Source organism: Xyrauchen texanus, chromosome 9 (genome assembly GCF_025860055.1).
Source record: "Xyrauchen texanus isolate HMW12.3.18 chromosome 9, RBS_HiC_50CHRs, whole genome shotgun sequence".
Lineage (NCBI taxonomy): Eukaryota > Metazoa > Chordata > Actinopteri > Cypriniformes > Catostomidae > Xyrauchen > Xyrauchen texanus.
In genome coordinates, this window is record NC_068284.1 from 23,225,884 (window position 1) to 23,239,915 (window position 14,032).

At 37.1% G+C, this 14,032-nt stretch overlaps 1 protein-coding gene across 5 annotated transcripts in view; it reads left to right on the top strand.

Moving 5' to 3' along the window:
* Nucleotides 1–14,032, top strand: part of mast3a (microtubule associated serine/threonine kinase 3a) — a 42,416-nt gene that overhangs the window by 13,448 nt on the left and 14,936 nt on the right. For 3 of the 5 annotated variants that reach the window (XM_052133784.1, XM_052133785.1, XM_052133783.1), the window contains 9 exons: nucleotides 210–285; nucleotides 3,702–3,856; nucleotides 7,328–7,403; nucleotides 7,589–7,798; nucleotides 8,909–9,010; nucleotides 11,022–11,154; nucleotides 11,389–11,453; nucleotides 11,551–11,636; nucleotides 11,795–12,003. In XM_052133784.1, the coding sequence (XP_051989744.1) occupies nucleotides 210–285; nucleotides 3,702–3,856; nucleotides 7,328–7,403; nucleotides 7,589–7,798; nucleotides 8,909–9,010; nucleotides 11,022–11,154; nucleotides 11,389–11,453; nucleotides 11,551–11,636; nucleotides 11,795–12,003 (1,112 nt within the window). The remainder of the gene's footprint in view (nucleotides 1–209; nucleotides 286–3,701; nucleotides 3,857–7,327; nucleotides 7,404–7,588; nucleotides 7,799–8,908; nucleotides 9,011–11,021; nucleotides 11,155–11,388; nucleotides 11,454–11,550; nucleotides 11,637–11,794; nucleotides 12,004–14,032) is intronic. The other 2 variants (XM_052133787.1, XM_052133786.1) reach the window with 1 other exon arrangement.

Sequence of the window (14,032 nt, forward strand, 5' to 3'; positions counted from 1 at the left end):
AGGTTCCTGCTGATTCCCACTCCTATATGTTAAATATTTCAAGCACTTCATGTAAATCTGTTAAGTCAATGTTTTATCAGTTGTCACTGACTGAAAATAAGGTTTGTATTTTCCCACCATGGAATAACCTATGCTTTTTTCCAGAGGATCTGAATGTAGACACCTACTGGTGAATGATAGTGTATTACTGTATTTCTGACCTATTTTAGAGCAGATACTCGAAGATGGTCTGTGGCATCTGTCTCCTCTGGATATGGAACCAATCCACCCAGCTCTGCCGTTTCAGTGAGTGTAACGCTCTCATTTATTCTGAAAAGACCCTCTTTGTTTTCCATTTCGTAGGCCATTAATTCCTTTTTTCCTGTTGTGTTTTTCCACCAAAGAAGGCTATATATAAATACAAACAATGCAAAGAGCATAATCCGTTTTAACTCAGCCTATTTTAAATGTGTTATTTATAAATTATTTATTTTTGCTCTTGCAATGCACTTTAACAACAGTGCTAACTAATTATAGGGGAGCCATTTGGAAGAGGGAGGGATAAGTACACAGCATGCTAGATTTCCTCATGTGGTGCAGCACACCTGAGCTTTGTGAATGAGAGTGGTCTGTTAAAATAATACAACTTTACCGTGTAATAATAGCTTCTATTTATTTTAAGTTAAAGTGTTTATATTTTTCAATGTTAAAATGCAAAAATTTGAAATAAGCATTCAGTAGGTTCATTTCCTCATTGTAAATACAGTCTCACTAATTCCCAAACACTATCCCCATTTTTCATTGTCAGACAAACAGATAGTTCCACCCCAAACCCGTACCATTGTTGTGTTGGTCACGATACTCAAACAGACAAAGCAATGTTTTGATAGCGCCATTATATAGTGTTTTCACTTCTGGGAAATCAACCTCCCAAAAGCTTACTTATAGCTGTCTATGCATATTAAGAAGGGGGTGTTCAAACTAAAACAAGTGCACAGTTCAGCTATAACTACAGGTTTGGTAATGTTGGGTAATGCTCGGTTGCTCACAGCAGTTAATATATTGGGATTTTTAAAGGAACATTCCGGATTCAATACAAGTTTGTCTTAATTGACAGCATTTGTGGTATGTCAATACTCGCTAAGCTACTCAGGCCCCCCAGCTTTTTATTTGTAACTTTAAACTAGTGCTGAACAATTAGTTTAAATAAAATCTAAATCACGATATGACGACGTCCGATTATCAAACTGTAAAGGCTACGGTTTAATTAAATGGTCTGCACGCCCTCATTTCAAAAAGTATTTTGATTACTGAAGAGATTACTTTGCATTTTATTGTTATTTGTTTCATTTAATATTTAGTCCTTTCAGATGGAAAAATGTATACATATAAATTATGTGATCAAAAGTGCATTTGAACAGCGGTGAAACACTTTCTTTTGATGTGTTACATTCATACGAGCAGACAGAGAATAATTTTTTTAAGGTTAGTTTGGAGAGAAGAAATAGAAGTAAACCTTGTGTAAATTGTCAGCTTTACGCCAAGCTTAAATGCTATTTCTAGCCATTTTACATGCACATGTCACCAGGCACGATCATATTTGTTTATCAAGAAAATTCATGTTGCATCATAATTTATTTTTTTCTAGTAAGACCTTTGATATTAGGGCAGAAATCAAATTCCTGATAATAGTTTTTGTATTGTTTTCTATAAAAATATTTGATTTATCTTGTTTTAGAAACAACATTGCATAACATATTCAGGTTTTTCAGCGAATGTATTTTTAATGTGTATTTTGTCCTACTGTACTGGCTTTACTGAGTTTTTATAGTCAAAACAAGTGAAAAAATGTACCAATGCTGAAGAATTAATTCAAAGTATTTAGAATACGTTACTGATCTTGAGTAATCTAACAGAATATTTTATGAATGACATTTTACAGCATGTTTTCTGTAATCTGAAGTGGAATATATTCAAAAGTAACCCTCCCAACCCTGGGTGTATTACACATACTCAAAGCACATGTGAGGCTATTGAGCTGAGTACATTATATTTACAGCGCTCTGGAATCACTAATTGCACATTTGCTTAGTTCCAGATATGCTTTGCTGCATTTTTCTGTAGTAAAATGTAATTGTCGACTACAAACAAAAGTTTTCCATCAGCGTTCCATCAAAATAAAGGCTTATGGGTTTATCCAGACCGCATAGCTATGCAAATGTAAATTAGCACATCAAATTAGTACATAAATATACTATTGTAAGAATTTCCATAAAATTTCTTCATAACTTATTATTGCCTTCCAAAAAATAATAGTGAAAAGTGGGCTGAGACCCTATCACAAAGTGGACAAAAACGGTACACAGTGAACATATACAATGTAAAATTTCCCCTCCACTGTATGTTTTACTGTATTTGTTTTATTTATTTAGTCTGTATCTGTTTAAGTGGACTAAAGAGGGAACACCCTTTATTGAACAGTATTTCTATTGGCAGTAGAGAATGTTTGTTAATACACTCCTAATGACCTGGCAACTGAATACTAGTGTTCATTTTGTCAGCTGTTAATTAATTTAGTTTTAGTCTTGGTCCTGTGTCAAATGCCCTTTTTAGTTTTTATCACATTTAGTCAACCTTATCTGATTTATTTATTTTTTTTGTCAAGTTTTAGTTGACAAAGTCTGGGCATTTTAATGTAGTTTAAGTCAATGAAAACTGTTGACATTTTAGTAGCATTTAGTCATATTTACATTTTAGTCACTGAACACTGTAAACATTTTTAACCATAAGAGTATTATTCATAAGCATTTGTCAATCATGTCTATCCAAAACACACACATATATATATGTATATATGTGTGTGTTTTTGTTATAATTTTAGTGTTATTTTTCACATAAGATTGATCTTTTCATGATGATCTCATCAATGATGCAACACGTTGCGAGCTGCAGACAGCGGGGGTGAGAGATGAGCGTTTCCGTGTTAGAGTGTGCATCACCCAGCGACTCTTTAAATCTCTCCCGGTCTCGACTTCCGCTCAGATTGGGTCTCTTCCACGACTGGTTGAAGCGGCTCTGACCGCACAGAGAATGACAGTTTTGGAGTTTGTGCTTATTTACATGTCATGCTCCTGTATTATATGAACTTTAATTAAGGATGAAATAAAGATATATCGCCAAGCTGTGATCTGTGTTTCTATCAGACACTCGAGCTTCAGCACTCCTCTTGTCTTGCGTCATCATTTTAGTTCTATATGATCTCATGTTACGTTAAATGACATCAAGCGACTATTCGACAAAGGAATTATTTTATTATTATTGACAATCCACCAAATGCAACATTTGTTAGTGTTTTCCATGAAGACACCCACCAGAGTTTGGTAGACAGCCGGAGGTGGCACGAAATTTGACGGAGGCGGCCGCCTAGTAATTCTCTATGCAGGAATAAACATAGCGAAAGACTTCTGGGTTCGCCTATAAATTGACATCAAGGATGAACATCTCTGTATACTCTCATGTGCCCTGCCTTGCTGTGCTGATTTTCTTTTTCTTCCTGTGCATAGGTCAAGGAAAAAAGGATACTGAAGTTTAACCAAATAATGTATTTTATTTTGAAACATTGTTAGGGAGACAGTTTTTTAGTTCTTCACAATAGCCACACTTTAATGTGATTTGTTGTCTAAATCTTGCTATGCAAATTGTTTTTCTCTCTCTTGCATTAGTCTTCCTCCTCCTCACAGGAGCTCCTACACCAGCTCCCCTCCCAGCCCACCCCAGATGACCTCCATCGCCTCTTCAAGCATTTCAGGAGCTCCGACAGTGTGGCAGATGAGGATGGACATCCCTCACATTTCCGGCCTCGCTCACGGAGTCTGAGGTCACTTTTTGTTGCAGAGAATGTAGTTAAATTATTTGGTGAAATCAAGCTTGCTGGCATAGAACTTGGGAAATCCCATTTGTAGCAATGTCCTAAGTTTCATGATACAAAATGAATAAGGGGGATGAAGGATTAGTTTGGCTTACTGTATGTATTTACACAAAAGGGCCAGGGCATTACTCACACACAGTCATGGGCAAATGTTGAGAAATACCATATTACCTAATGCTTAACAATCTGCTATACTTGACACATTTGGCATGACTCATCTGGATATATTTTGTTTAGCTTTCAACAACGATTAATTACTCCTTAACTGAAAATTTGCCTTAACCCAAGATAAATGGTATGCATGTACTCATTATAGTTATAGTACACCCAAAAATTTAAATTCTGCTTGCGTCATGTCATTCCAAACCCTTATGGCTTTCTTATGTGGAAGTCAAAAAGATATGTATTAATGAATATCCCAGTCTGTCTTTTCGATACAAAGGTGGTTGATAGTGACTCAAAAGTATTACAAGTCCATGAAACTCTTGTGCCATATTAAAAATGAAAATTCTCGAATTCTTAAAAATCATAATTCACTCATCCCTATGTCATTCCAAACCCATATGACTTTATTTCTAATGCGGAAAACAAAAGAAGTTTGTGTTTTAACCCTTCTATTACTTTGTCATTTTTTACCAGAATCGATTTTTCTGATTTAATAAAAATGGCTTCCTTTATCTGATAAGTACAAGACTTGGTGACTTTGCTCCCACTTGCTATATGTACACAAACACACAAAAAAAAAACTACAGGTATAAATGGTCATAAAAAAGCAACAACTTTTTCCTTTGCGGTCAAAATTGACCAGCAATAGGAAATGAATGGGAAAGGCCATAATGCAGAGCAGTTTTTGGTGGGTTTTGTAAATTACAATCTATAAGTCAGCCACAATGTAGAAAAAACACTCAAAGAAATTAAGGAGTGACTCTATAAAACATCCAGAGTGTAAAACATACACACCCACTCTCTCACACACAAACTTACATGCACACAAAAATGAAGTGGTGAGACTACAGTTAAAGAAGTTTACATACACCTTAGCCACATACATTTATAATCAGTTTTTCACAGTTCCTGACATTTAAAACAATCCCTGTCTCATGTCAGTTAGGAACACTACTTTATTTTAAGAATGTGAAATGTCAGAATAATAGTAGAGAGAATTATATATTTCAGATTTTATTTCTTTCATCACATTCCCAGTGGGTCTGAAGTTTACATACACTTTGTTAGTATTTGGTAGCATTGCCATTTCATTGTTTAACTTCAGTCAAATGTTTTGGGTAGCCTTCCACAAGCTTCTCACAATAAGTTGCTGGAATTTTGTCCAATTCCTCCTGACAGAACTGGTGTAACTGAGTCTGGTTTGTAGGCCTTCTTGCTCGCACATGCTTTTCAGTTCTGCCCACAAATTTTCTATCGGATTGAGGTCAGGACTTTGTGATGGTCACTCCAATACCTTGACATTGTTGTCCTTAAGCCATTTTGCCACAACTTTGGAGGTGTGCTTGGGGTCATTGTCCATTTGGAAGACCCATTTGTGATGGGCTTTAACTTCCTGGCTGATGTCTTGAGATATTGCTTCAAAATATCCACATAATTTTCCTTCCTCATGATACCAGCTATTTTGTGAAGTACACCAGTCCCACAGCAAAGCACCCCCAAAACACGATGCTTCCACCCTCATGCTTCCCGGTTGGGATGGTGTTCTTTGGCTTGCAAGCCTCACCCTTTTTCCTCCGAACATAACGATGGTCATTATGGCCAAACGGTTAAATTTTTGTTTCACCAGACCTGAGGACATTTCTCAAAAAAGTAAGATCTTCGTCCCCAATGAGCACTTGCAAACTGAAGTCTGACTTTTTTCTGGCAGTTTTGGAGCAGTGGCTTCTTTCTCGCTGAGCAGCCTTTCAGGTTATGTCGATATAGGACTTGTTTTACTGTGGCTATAGATACTTGTCTGCCTGTTTCCTCCAGTATCTTCACAAGGTCTTTTGCTGTTCTGGGATTGATTTACACTTTTCGCACCAAACTACGTTCATCTCTAGGAGACAGAATGCGTCTCCTTCCTGACCGGTATGTTTGCTGCGTGTTTCCATAGTGTTTATACTTGCAAACTTTTGTTCGTATAGATGAATGTGGGACCTTCAGGCATTTGAAAATGAACCAGACTTGTGGAGGTCAACAATTTCTTTCTGAGATCTTGGCTGATTTCTTTTGAATTTCCTATGATGTCAAAAAAAGAAGCACTGAATTTGAAGGTAGGCCTTAAAATACAACTACAGGTACACCTCCAATTGACTCCAATTAGCCTATCAGAAGCTAATTGCCTAAAGGCTTGACATAAGTTTCTGGAATTTTCCAAGCTGCTTAAAGACACTGTTAAATTAGTGTATGTAAACTTCAGACCCACTGGAATTGATATAGTCAATTAAAAGTGAAACAATCCATCGGTAAACAATTGTTGGAAAAATTACTCATGTCGTGCACAAAGTTGATGTCCTAAACAACTGGCCAAAACTATAGCTGGCTAATATGAAATCTATGGAGTGGTTAAAAAATGTGTTTCATTGACTTCAAACTAAGTGCATGTACATTTCTGACTTCAACTGGATAACAATGCATTACTCTAAAATGTGTCAAATAAATGTATAAATTGGCCACAATGCAGAACATACACACAAACACTGAAATAAATGGGTGTGACTAAAACTAGCTGAAGGCAGAACACACAACTCAACACCTACACAATCACACACTCAGCATGTGCGAACATGAGCATACACATAAATAGGTGAGACTGACACGTGTGTGTTCTGAGAATGCAGAACACACACATGTACGCATGTACACACACACAGAAAAAAGATCAGAGAACACATTCTGTGACAATAGGTGCATGGCCTCATGGTCCCATCTTTTCAAATTGAGAAATGTATATAAGATCCAAATAGCATAAAATCCTAAAAAACAAATGGCTTAATTTTATTGGTATTACTCTAGAGAATAAATAATTGTATCATTTTTATTCCGGTAATACTGAGCCTTTTTTTTTAATTATTAGGAGGGTTAATGAGTATCCCAGTCCGTCTATTTAGTACAATCACAGTCTATAGTGACTCACTTAGTCCATGCAACTCTTGCGTCATATTCCAAGTGTTACGTTTTGGTAAGACACCACACGAAATGTTAGCAATTTTTTGATTTAAAATCATGACATCTTTTGCGTGTTCACAGTGGCTTCAGTGTTCACACAAGAACTCGTGTTGTTTAGTGAACAATTGTGTCACTGTGAATGAGCTTCTTTAATGCACTTATGAATGTGCAATGGATGTCAAGATTGTTTTTTAAATAATATAAATTATGAACCGTACATTTTCATGAGATTCAATTTGATTGAAGTACTTCCTTGTTTTGTAGCCCTGGTAGGACATGTGGGTCCTTCGATAATGAGATTGTGATGATGAATCATGTCTACAAAGAACGGTTCCCGAAGGTATTTGAGACATTTAAATGTAGTTTTCATCATGGACATAAACACCTCCTGGGTGTAATGTCATCATACGTTGTTTACTTTGTTACAATTGTGGCTGTGGGAAAATTGATTGCATGATTGTGCCACACAAAACAAATGACAATTGGCACCTATGCAGTCTTAACAGTGTTTCATCACTCTTCCAGGCTACAGCTCAGATGGAGGGGCGGTTGCTGGCAGTGATTGAAGACTTCTGTCCAGACAGTGCTCCTCCTCTTGCTGATGGACTGCTGGGCTTCATTCAGCACCAGCTGGTCGAGCTTGTGCGGGACTGTCTGGAGAAGTCCAGAAAGGGCCTCATCACATCTAGCTACTTTGTGGAACTCCAGGAAAAAATTGAAAATTTGCTGCATGAGGTATAAACACATTCCACACCTGTTCATGTTTTTAATCTCAGTTTGACATTTGCATTTAACACAAAAGGGATTGGTTTGAATTTTTTGTGTTTACACTTTCATAGTTTGCAACAACATGACCATGCTGAGGTTTCAAGGAATAGTTCACACAAAATGAAAATTCTGTCATTACTTACTCATGTCATTCCAAACCTGTACGCTGTTACAGTATTTTTTCTGTGAACACAAAAGTTGAATTAAGAATCGTTACATTGTTCTTGCTACAGTATACAGTCACAGTTAATGGTGGAGCTCCAAAAAGGACAAAAAAAACAAAAAAACAACAGCAACATAGCAGTACCATAATAGTCCACACGACTTGCCCGCTGTATTCAAGTTTTATGAAGCCATACAGTAGCTTTGTGTGAGGAACATATTACATTTGAAGTTGTTATTCAAAGACAATCTTCAGCTCTGCTATAGCTCTCAAATGTGATTGTCATTTGTGAAGACAAAAAGGTTTCCTGAAAGCCTTGCAATGTATCTATGCAAGGATTTTTCCCTGTGCGTTTGTTTTAAAGTGAACTGGCATTTTTGATTTCTCATACCAAGCTGCTGTTGTTATGTGAGGTTCTGCAGCATTATACTGCAGCCTTGTTAAGCCAGTCATGTTAAGGCTATGAAGGGAGTGATGGTTAATTAGGGCAAGTATAAGTCTGTTTCATCTCAGTGAGGAGCTTTTGCTTCACACTTTTGAAGTCCTGAATAGCAAATGCAGGGAAGAGTCTGATCAAATTAAGCAAGAGGAAACAGGTTATGGTGCAACAAATTTCATTAAACTTTCCAATGGATAGTTTGTGTGCATGATTTTAAATTACATGTTTGTCTAATGTCATTGGCACTTACAGGCACTCATGGACTTGTTCAAAGATTACTTTTCTGTGTCCCCTCTTTACTTTTGATAGCTATCACAGAGAATTGGGTCACTTATTTCTGTAACTTTTACCATGTGAGAACTGATTTGGCCTCAGGTTAACATCACCCAGACGTCATGCAAAGATGTAGGTTGTTTTGTTTTTTGTGCTTGTAGAATTTATTTGCATTAGCTCTGTTTGTGGTCTGTTCCCTTAGGCTTATGAACGCTCAGAGAGTGAGGAAGTGACTGTTATTGCCAAACTCGTGAAGAAGATTCTCATCATTATTTCCAGGCCTGCAAGACTCCTGGAATGTCTGGTAAAATGACAATACACTCTGCAATTCTGGATCTAAAACACATTGGGTCTTATTTACACACTTACAGTAATTTTGGGTAAAGCCTTTGAGCAAACATTTTTGCATAGAAATCATGATTTATCATAGGTTTGCACTTTTATTTTTAAATTTAGGATAAAACTTAGAACTAACTTAAAGCACATGCATGCAAAAACTGGTAGACTTAGAAACATGCCAAAATGTTTGAATATACATATTATTATTGGTAGAAAGTCAATAAATTAAGTCTTACTCAGGGCTGATTCCAGACATTAAGGGTGTTCCTAAATGCTAAGAACGCATTCTCGTTCTTGTGAAAATCAGTCTTGTCTAACTAGCTTGAAAGAGCGACATGAGACATGAGGACGTAAAGTAAACCTATACGAGTTTTGAGATGTGCTGCAATTTCTTGGAGGTTGATGATGATGATGTCAAACAAGTCCACCTGAGAAATGCTCAAGTCTCTTGGCAAAATTTATGTTGGTCCTCGTTCATGAACTTGATGACCGATTTATTCATTTCATTCTCGAACAAGTGTAACAGTACATTCAGTTCATTCACAAACTAGATGTCTCATCTCGTTCAGACACAAATGACTGACTATTAGTACTAGTAAAGTATGTATTTGGTCAGTGGGTCAAACCAATTAAATCCTCCTTTACAGCAAGCACTTGAATGCTATTGGCTAACGCTGTAGTCAGTATTTAAAAGCTTGACAAAGCAACACAAATGGAATTTACATGTCTACAAATGTATGAAAACATTTACCACAAATGACAAGAAAGCAGGTCTTATTTTTCTTATGTTTTGTCAAATGCTGGGCTTTCCATTCGTAATTCATGTCATTTCAACTGTATAGTCTTCAGTAATTTTTACACATTAATTGGGGATTATGTGCATACCTAAACTCAGCAAAAAAAGAAACATCCCTTTTCCAGGATTCTGTATTTTAAAGATAATTTAGTAAAAATTGAATCTCAATCCCATTGAGCTCATCTGGGACCTGTTGGATCGGAAGGTGAGGGCTAGGGCCATTACCCCAAATAAATGTCCGGGAACTTGGAAATGCCTTGATGGAAGAGTAAAGTAAGAACTGGCAAATCTAATTCTGTCCATGAGGAGGAGATGCACTGCAGTACTTAATGCACCAGATACTGACTGTTTCTTTTGATATTGACCCCCCTTTGTTCAAGGACTCATTATTCTATTTTTGTTCGTCACGTGTCTGTGAAACTTGTCTCAGTTGTTGAATCTTTTGTTCATTCAAATATTTACACACGTTAAGTTTGCTGGAAATAAAAGCAGTTGAAACGGAAAGAGGATGTTTCTTTTTTGCTGAGTTTATAAACTAGTCTTAGTGCATTTCACCCCTTTCTTTGCTTGTTGAACACAAAAGTTGGTCTTCTTTACAGACATGAAAAGCCACCAAAGTTGTATCACATTGAGCTCATTGGCTTCAAAAGGAAGAAACTCCATGAACGAAAAATATGAGTCCGTGTATGGTGGGTAATGAGTGATTCGTTCAAAAAGACAGATTTGTCCATGAACAAAACATCACTACATGCAATTAATTTTGGAGGCCCCCAGCAATACAGAAGCCCAAGGCCTACTCTGCCTATAGCTAGCGCTAGCCCTTGTCTTACTTATTTCAAATTAACAGAAATGTATTGCATTATAGCTCATTCTGGAAGCATTTCTGCATAAAAATATAACTGATCATGTGTAGTGTAGGCCTATATAAAAGGCCTATGTTTATTCCGTTTCTACTGCATCTTATATGGAGATGGTTTTGGTATGCATTATGTTAATTACTAACTACAGGCATGCACTCCCTTGTTTAGAATAGTCTGGATTCATCAAAATAAAGAACAAATTTATGTAGGTACGGGCCATTTGTGAAGATGAATCTAGCTTTTGTAATGTGAAGACATGCTCTCAATCTAATGCATTTATATGACGCAAAGATAATTTGTCTTTTTGCATGAATTGACAGGAGTTTGACCCTGAGGAGTTTTATCAACGGCTTGAAGTTGCAGAAGGCCAGGCAAAAGTTGGCCAGGTTATCAAAACAGACATCCCTCGATACATTATCAGCCAACTGGGTCTCACTCGTGACCCCCTGGAGGGTAACATGTCATCTTGTGATCTATACTGCACCCTCAAATTCAGCATGTATTTTTGTCTATTGCCCTATTTAGACGGGACTAGTTTGTCCTTTGGAGGTTAGGTAAATTTGTGTTTCATTCAAATGCCATTTTGAAAACCAATCCTGTCCAAATAGTGCTAATGTTGTAAAATGTAATTAAATATTCACTTGAGGCAAATCAACATGTGATGGATATTCTCGTCTTTGGGTTTAGAAATGGTGCAGCTTGAGCAAAACAACTCAGGAAGCCCAAACAAAGAATTGGATGACTCTGCAGAGGTAAGAAAATAAAGCAAAATACTGACAAGTTACTTATTTACCATAGAAATTCAACCAAATAGGCATTGAGTGTCCTGTCTCCTATTTTATACCTCAGAATCGTCCTGGAAGTACAACACATCGAAGAAAACCTCTGGAAAGAGATTTTGAGACCATAAAGCTCATCAGCAATGGTGCTTACGGGTGAGCTGATACTTATTGCAATTTTCATCAAAGGAGAAATCTCTTAACTATTAAATAATACATAAGCCATGACTGAATCTAAAGTATTTGGAATTTAGGTCACCAGATGACTCAGAATGTAGATCAGCTTTGATCCTAATTTGAGGGTTGACTCACAGGGCTGTGTACTTGGTGCGTCACCGTGGGACACGACAACGGTTTGCCATGAAGAAGATCAACCGGCAGAACCTGATCCTGAGGAACCAGATCCAGCAGGTGTTTGTGGAGCGAGACATCCTAACTTTTGCAGAGAACCCCTTTGTGGTCAGCATGTTCTGCTCCTTTGAGACACGACGCCACCTCTGCATGGTTATGGAATATGTAGAGGGTGAGTCAGAAGTGTATTTCTGTAGCAAATGTGTATACTGTCTTGGTTTGCAACTAAAACATATTTTTGGATGTTTTCACACTTGGCTTGATTGCTCGGTCCAAACCAAGTTCGATTCCACCGCCTTACCCTGTTCTCAGGTTTCTGTTGTCATTGTATCATTTGGGTCTGAACTGCAGTACATTTGCATCTACAATAGACTCATCAATTCCAGTGGCAGCCTACTAGAGGAGGCAAGGGAGGCACAAAAGTGATCAAATTAACAGTTGTTTTAATTGAATTACCTACTCTCATAACTCGTGCCTTGTTAATGGTAAAATATGTATTTTTATATTTTTCTTTCATGCAGCGTAGCCCACGTGAGTTAACTGACCAATCTCTCATTCATTAACTGACCAATCAAAATGGATATTCAAATCACGTAGCATCATCTGCTTCCATCCAAAATGCGACCAAAAAAATCCTTCTGCATTCATAACCAATCATTATAAGAGGTAAACATTGAAGCCAATCAGCTTGCAGTATGACGTTAATGCATCATCAATCCTGCTTGTGTGTAATGTGACCGGTGAAGAGAAACGTAAAAAATTTGCTAAAATCATATATATATATATATATACTGTAAATTCAACTCCGTGAAGCAGTGGTGGATTGAGTTTGCTTCACACATACTGTATTAGGTGAGTAGGTGTAACTGGGATCAAGGCAGTCGCAAGGAGAATCGCGAGGATGTCCATTCAATGCAAGTGAATGGTGACCAGACCTTTTGAAGCTCCAAAAATAACATAAAGGCCACATAAAATTAATCCATACAACTCCAGTGGTTTAATCCATATGATAGGTGTGGGTGAGAAACAGATCAATATTTAAGTCCTTTTACGGTAAATCTTCACTTTCACATTATTTTACATTTTGAAAGATTGTTTAGTAAAAAATTATTTAAATATTGATCTGTTTCTCTCACACCTATCATATCACTTCTGAAGATATAGATTTAATCACTGGCACCTTATGGATTACTTCTATGTGGCCTTCATGTGATTATTGGAGCTTCAAAGGTTTGACCACCATTCACTTGCATTGTAAGGACATAAAGAGCTAAAATATAGTCATACACATCTGGGATGGCATGAGGGTGAGTAGAATTTAAATTTTTGGATGCACTATCCCTTTTTAAATCAGCTCTTGCCTTCTCATTCAAATTACACACATAAATAATGATTAACAACAAGAGTTCAAATGAAAGTCAATAAATAAATACAATAAATGGGATAGATAAAAATATATTTGCACATTAAAACACATTTAAGATTGCCTTAAATAGCTCAAATGAGCACTACCCCATTAGGTACATGCATCCTATTGGTTATGCCTACTTGCTAAAACAGGAAATCAAGCAGCAAACCCCACATGAACACTTTAAAATGGGGAAATCCTTGGACACATTAAAATCCCATTATGGAGACACTCACAGGCTGTTACTGTACATGGAATGTGGCCCTCCATTCATTTAAAAATGTTTGCTGTGATCATAGTATGTAGATGGCACTGCGTGATTTGTTCCATTTATTTACTGTATTGTAGGGGTGTAACGGTTCTCTGTAAAATAAACGAACCGTACTTTTCGCCAAACACTGTTTGTTAGGCATTTGCTCCGTGGTTCATCTCTAGTTTAATAACACATCTGGATCGTACAGTTTGGCGAAGAAAATAAAGTGCCAAATAGATATGCGCTGTTGTAACCTCCACCAGGTGGTTAGATGGACACACTCTGCCTGTGTTTCACGTGGGCCAACCTTTTGCAGAGAGAAGCTGTCCTATTAACTGTTAGTATGTTAAATCAGTTGATGACATCACAGTTCTGCACACGTTAGTTGGCAAAATGGCAAGCGGAGAAAACAAGCTGCAAGAGAGAAGCCCCTGCCTCATTTAAGTCTCCTGTCTGGGAAACTTTTTCTTTATGCAGTCAATTAAAACAGCGATGGTCAAAAAAAACATTTACAAAATAGGCACTATGCAGACACTGCTC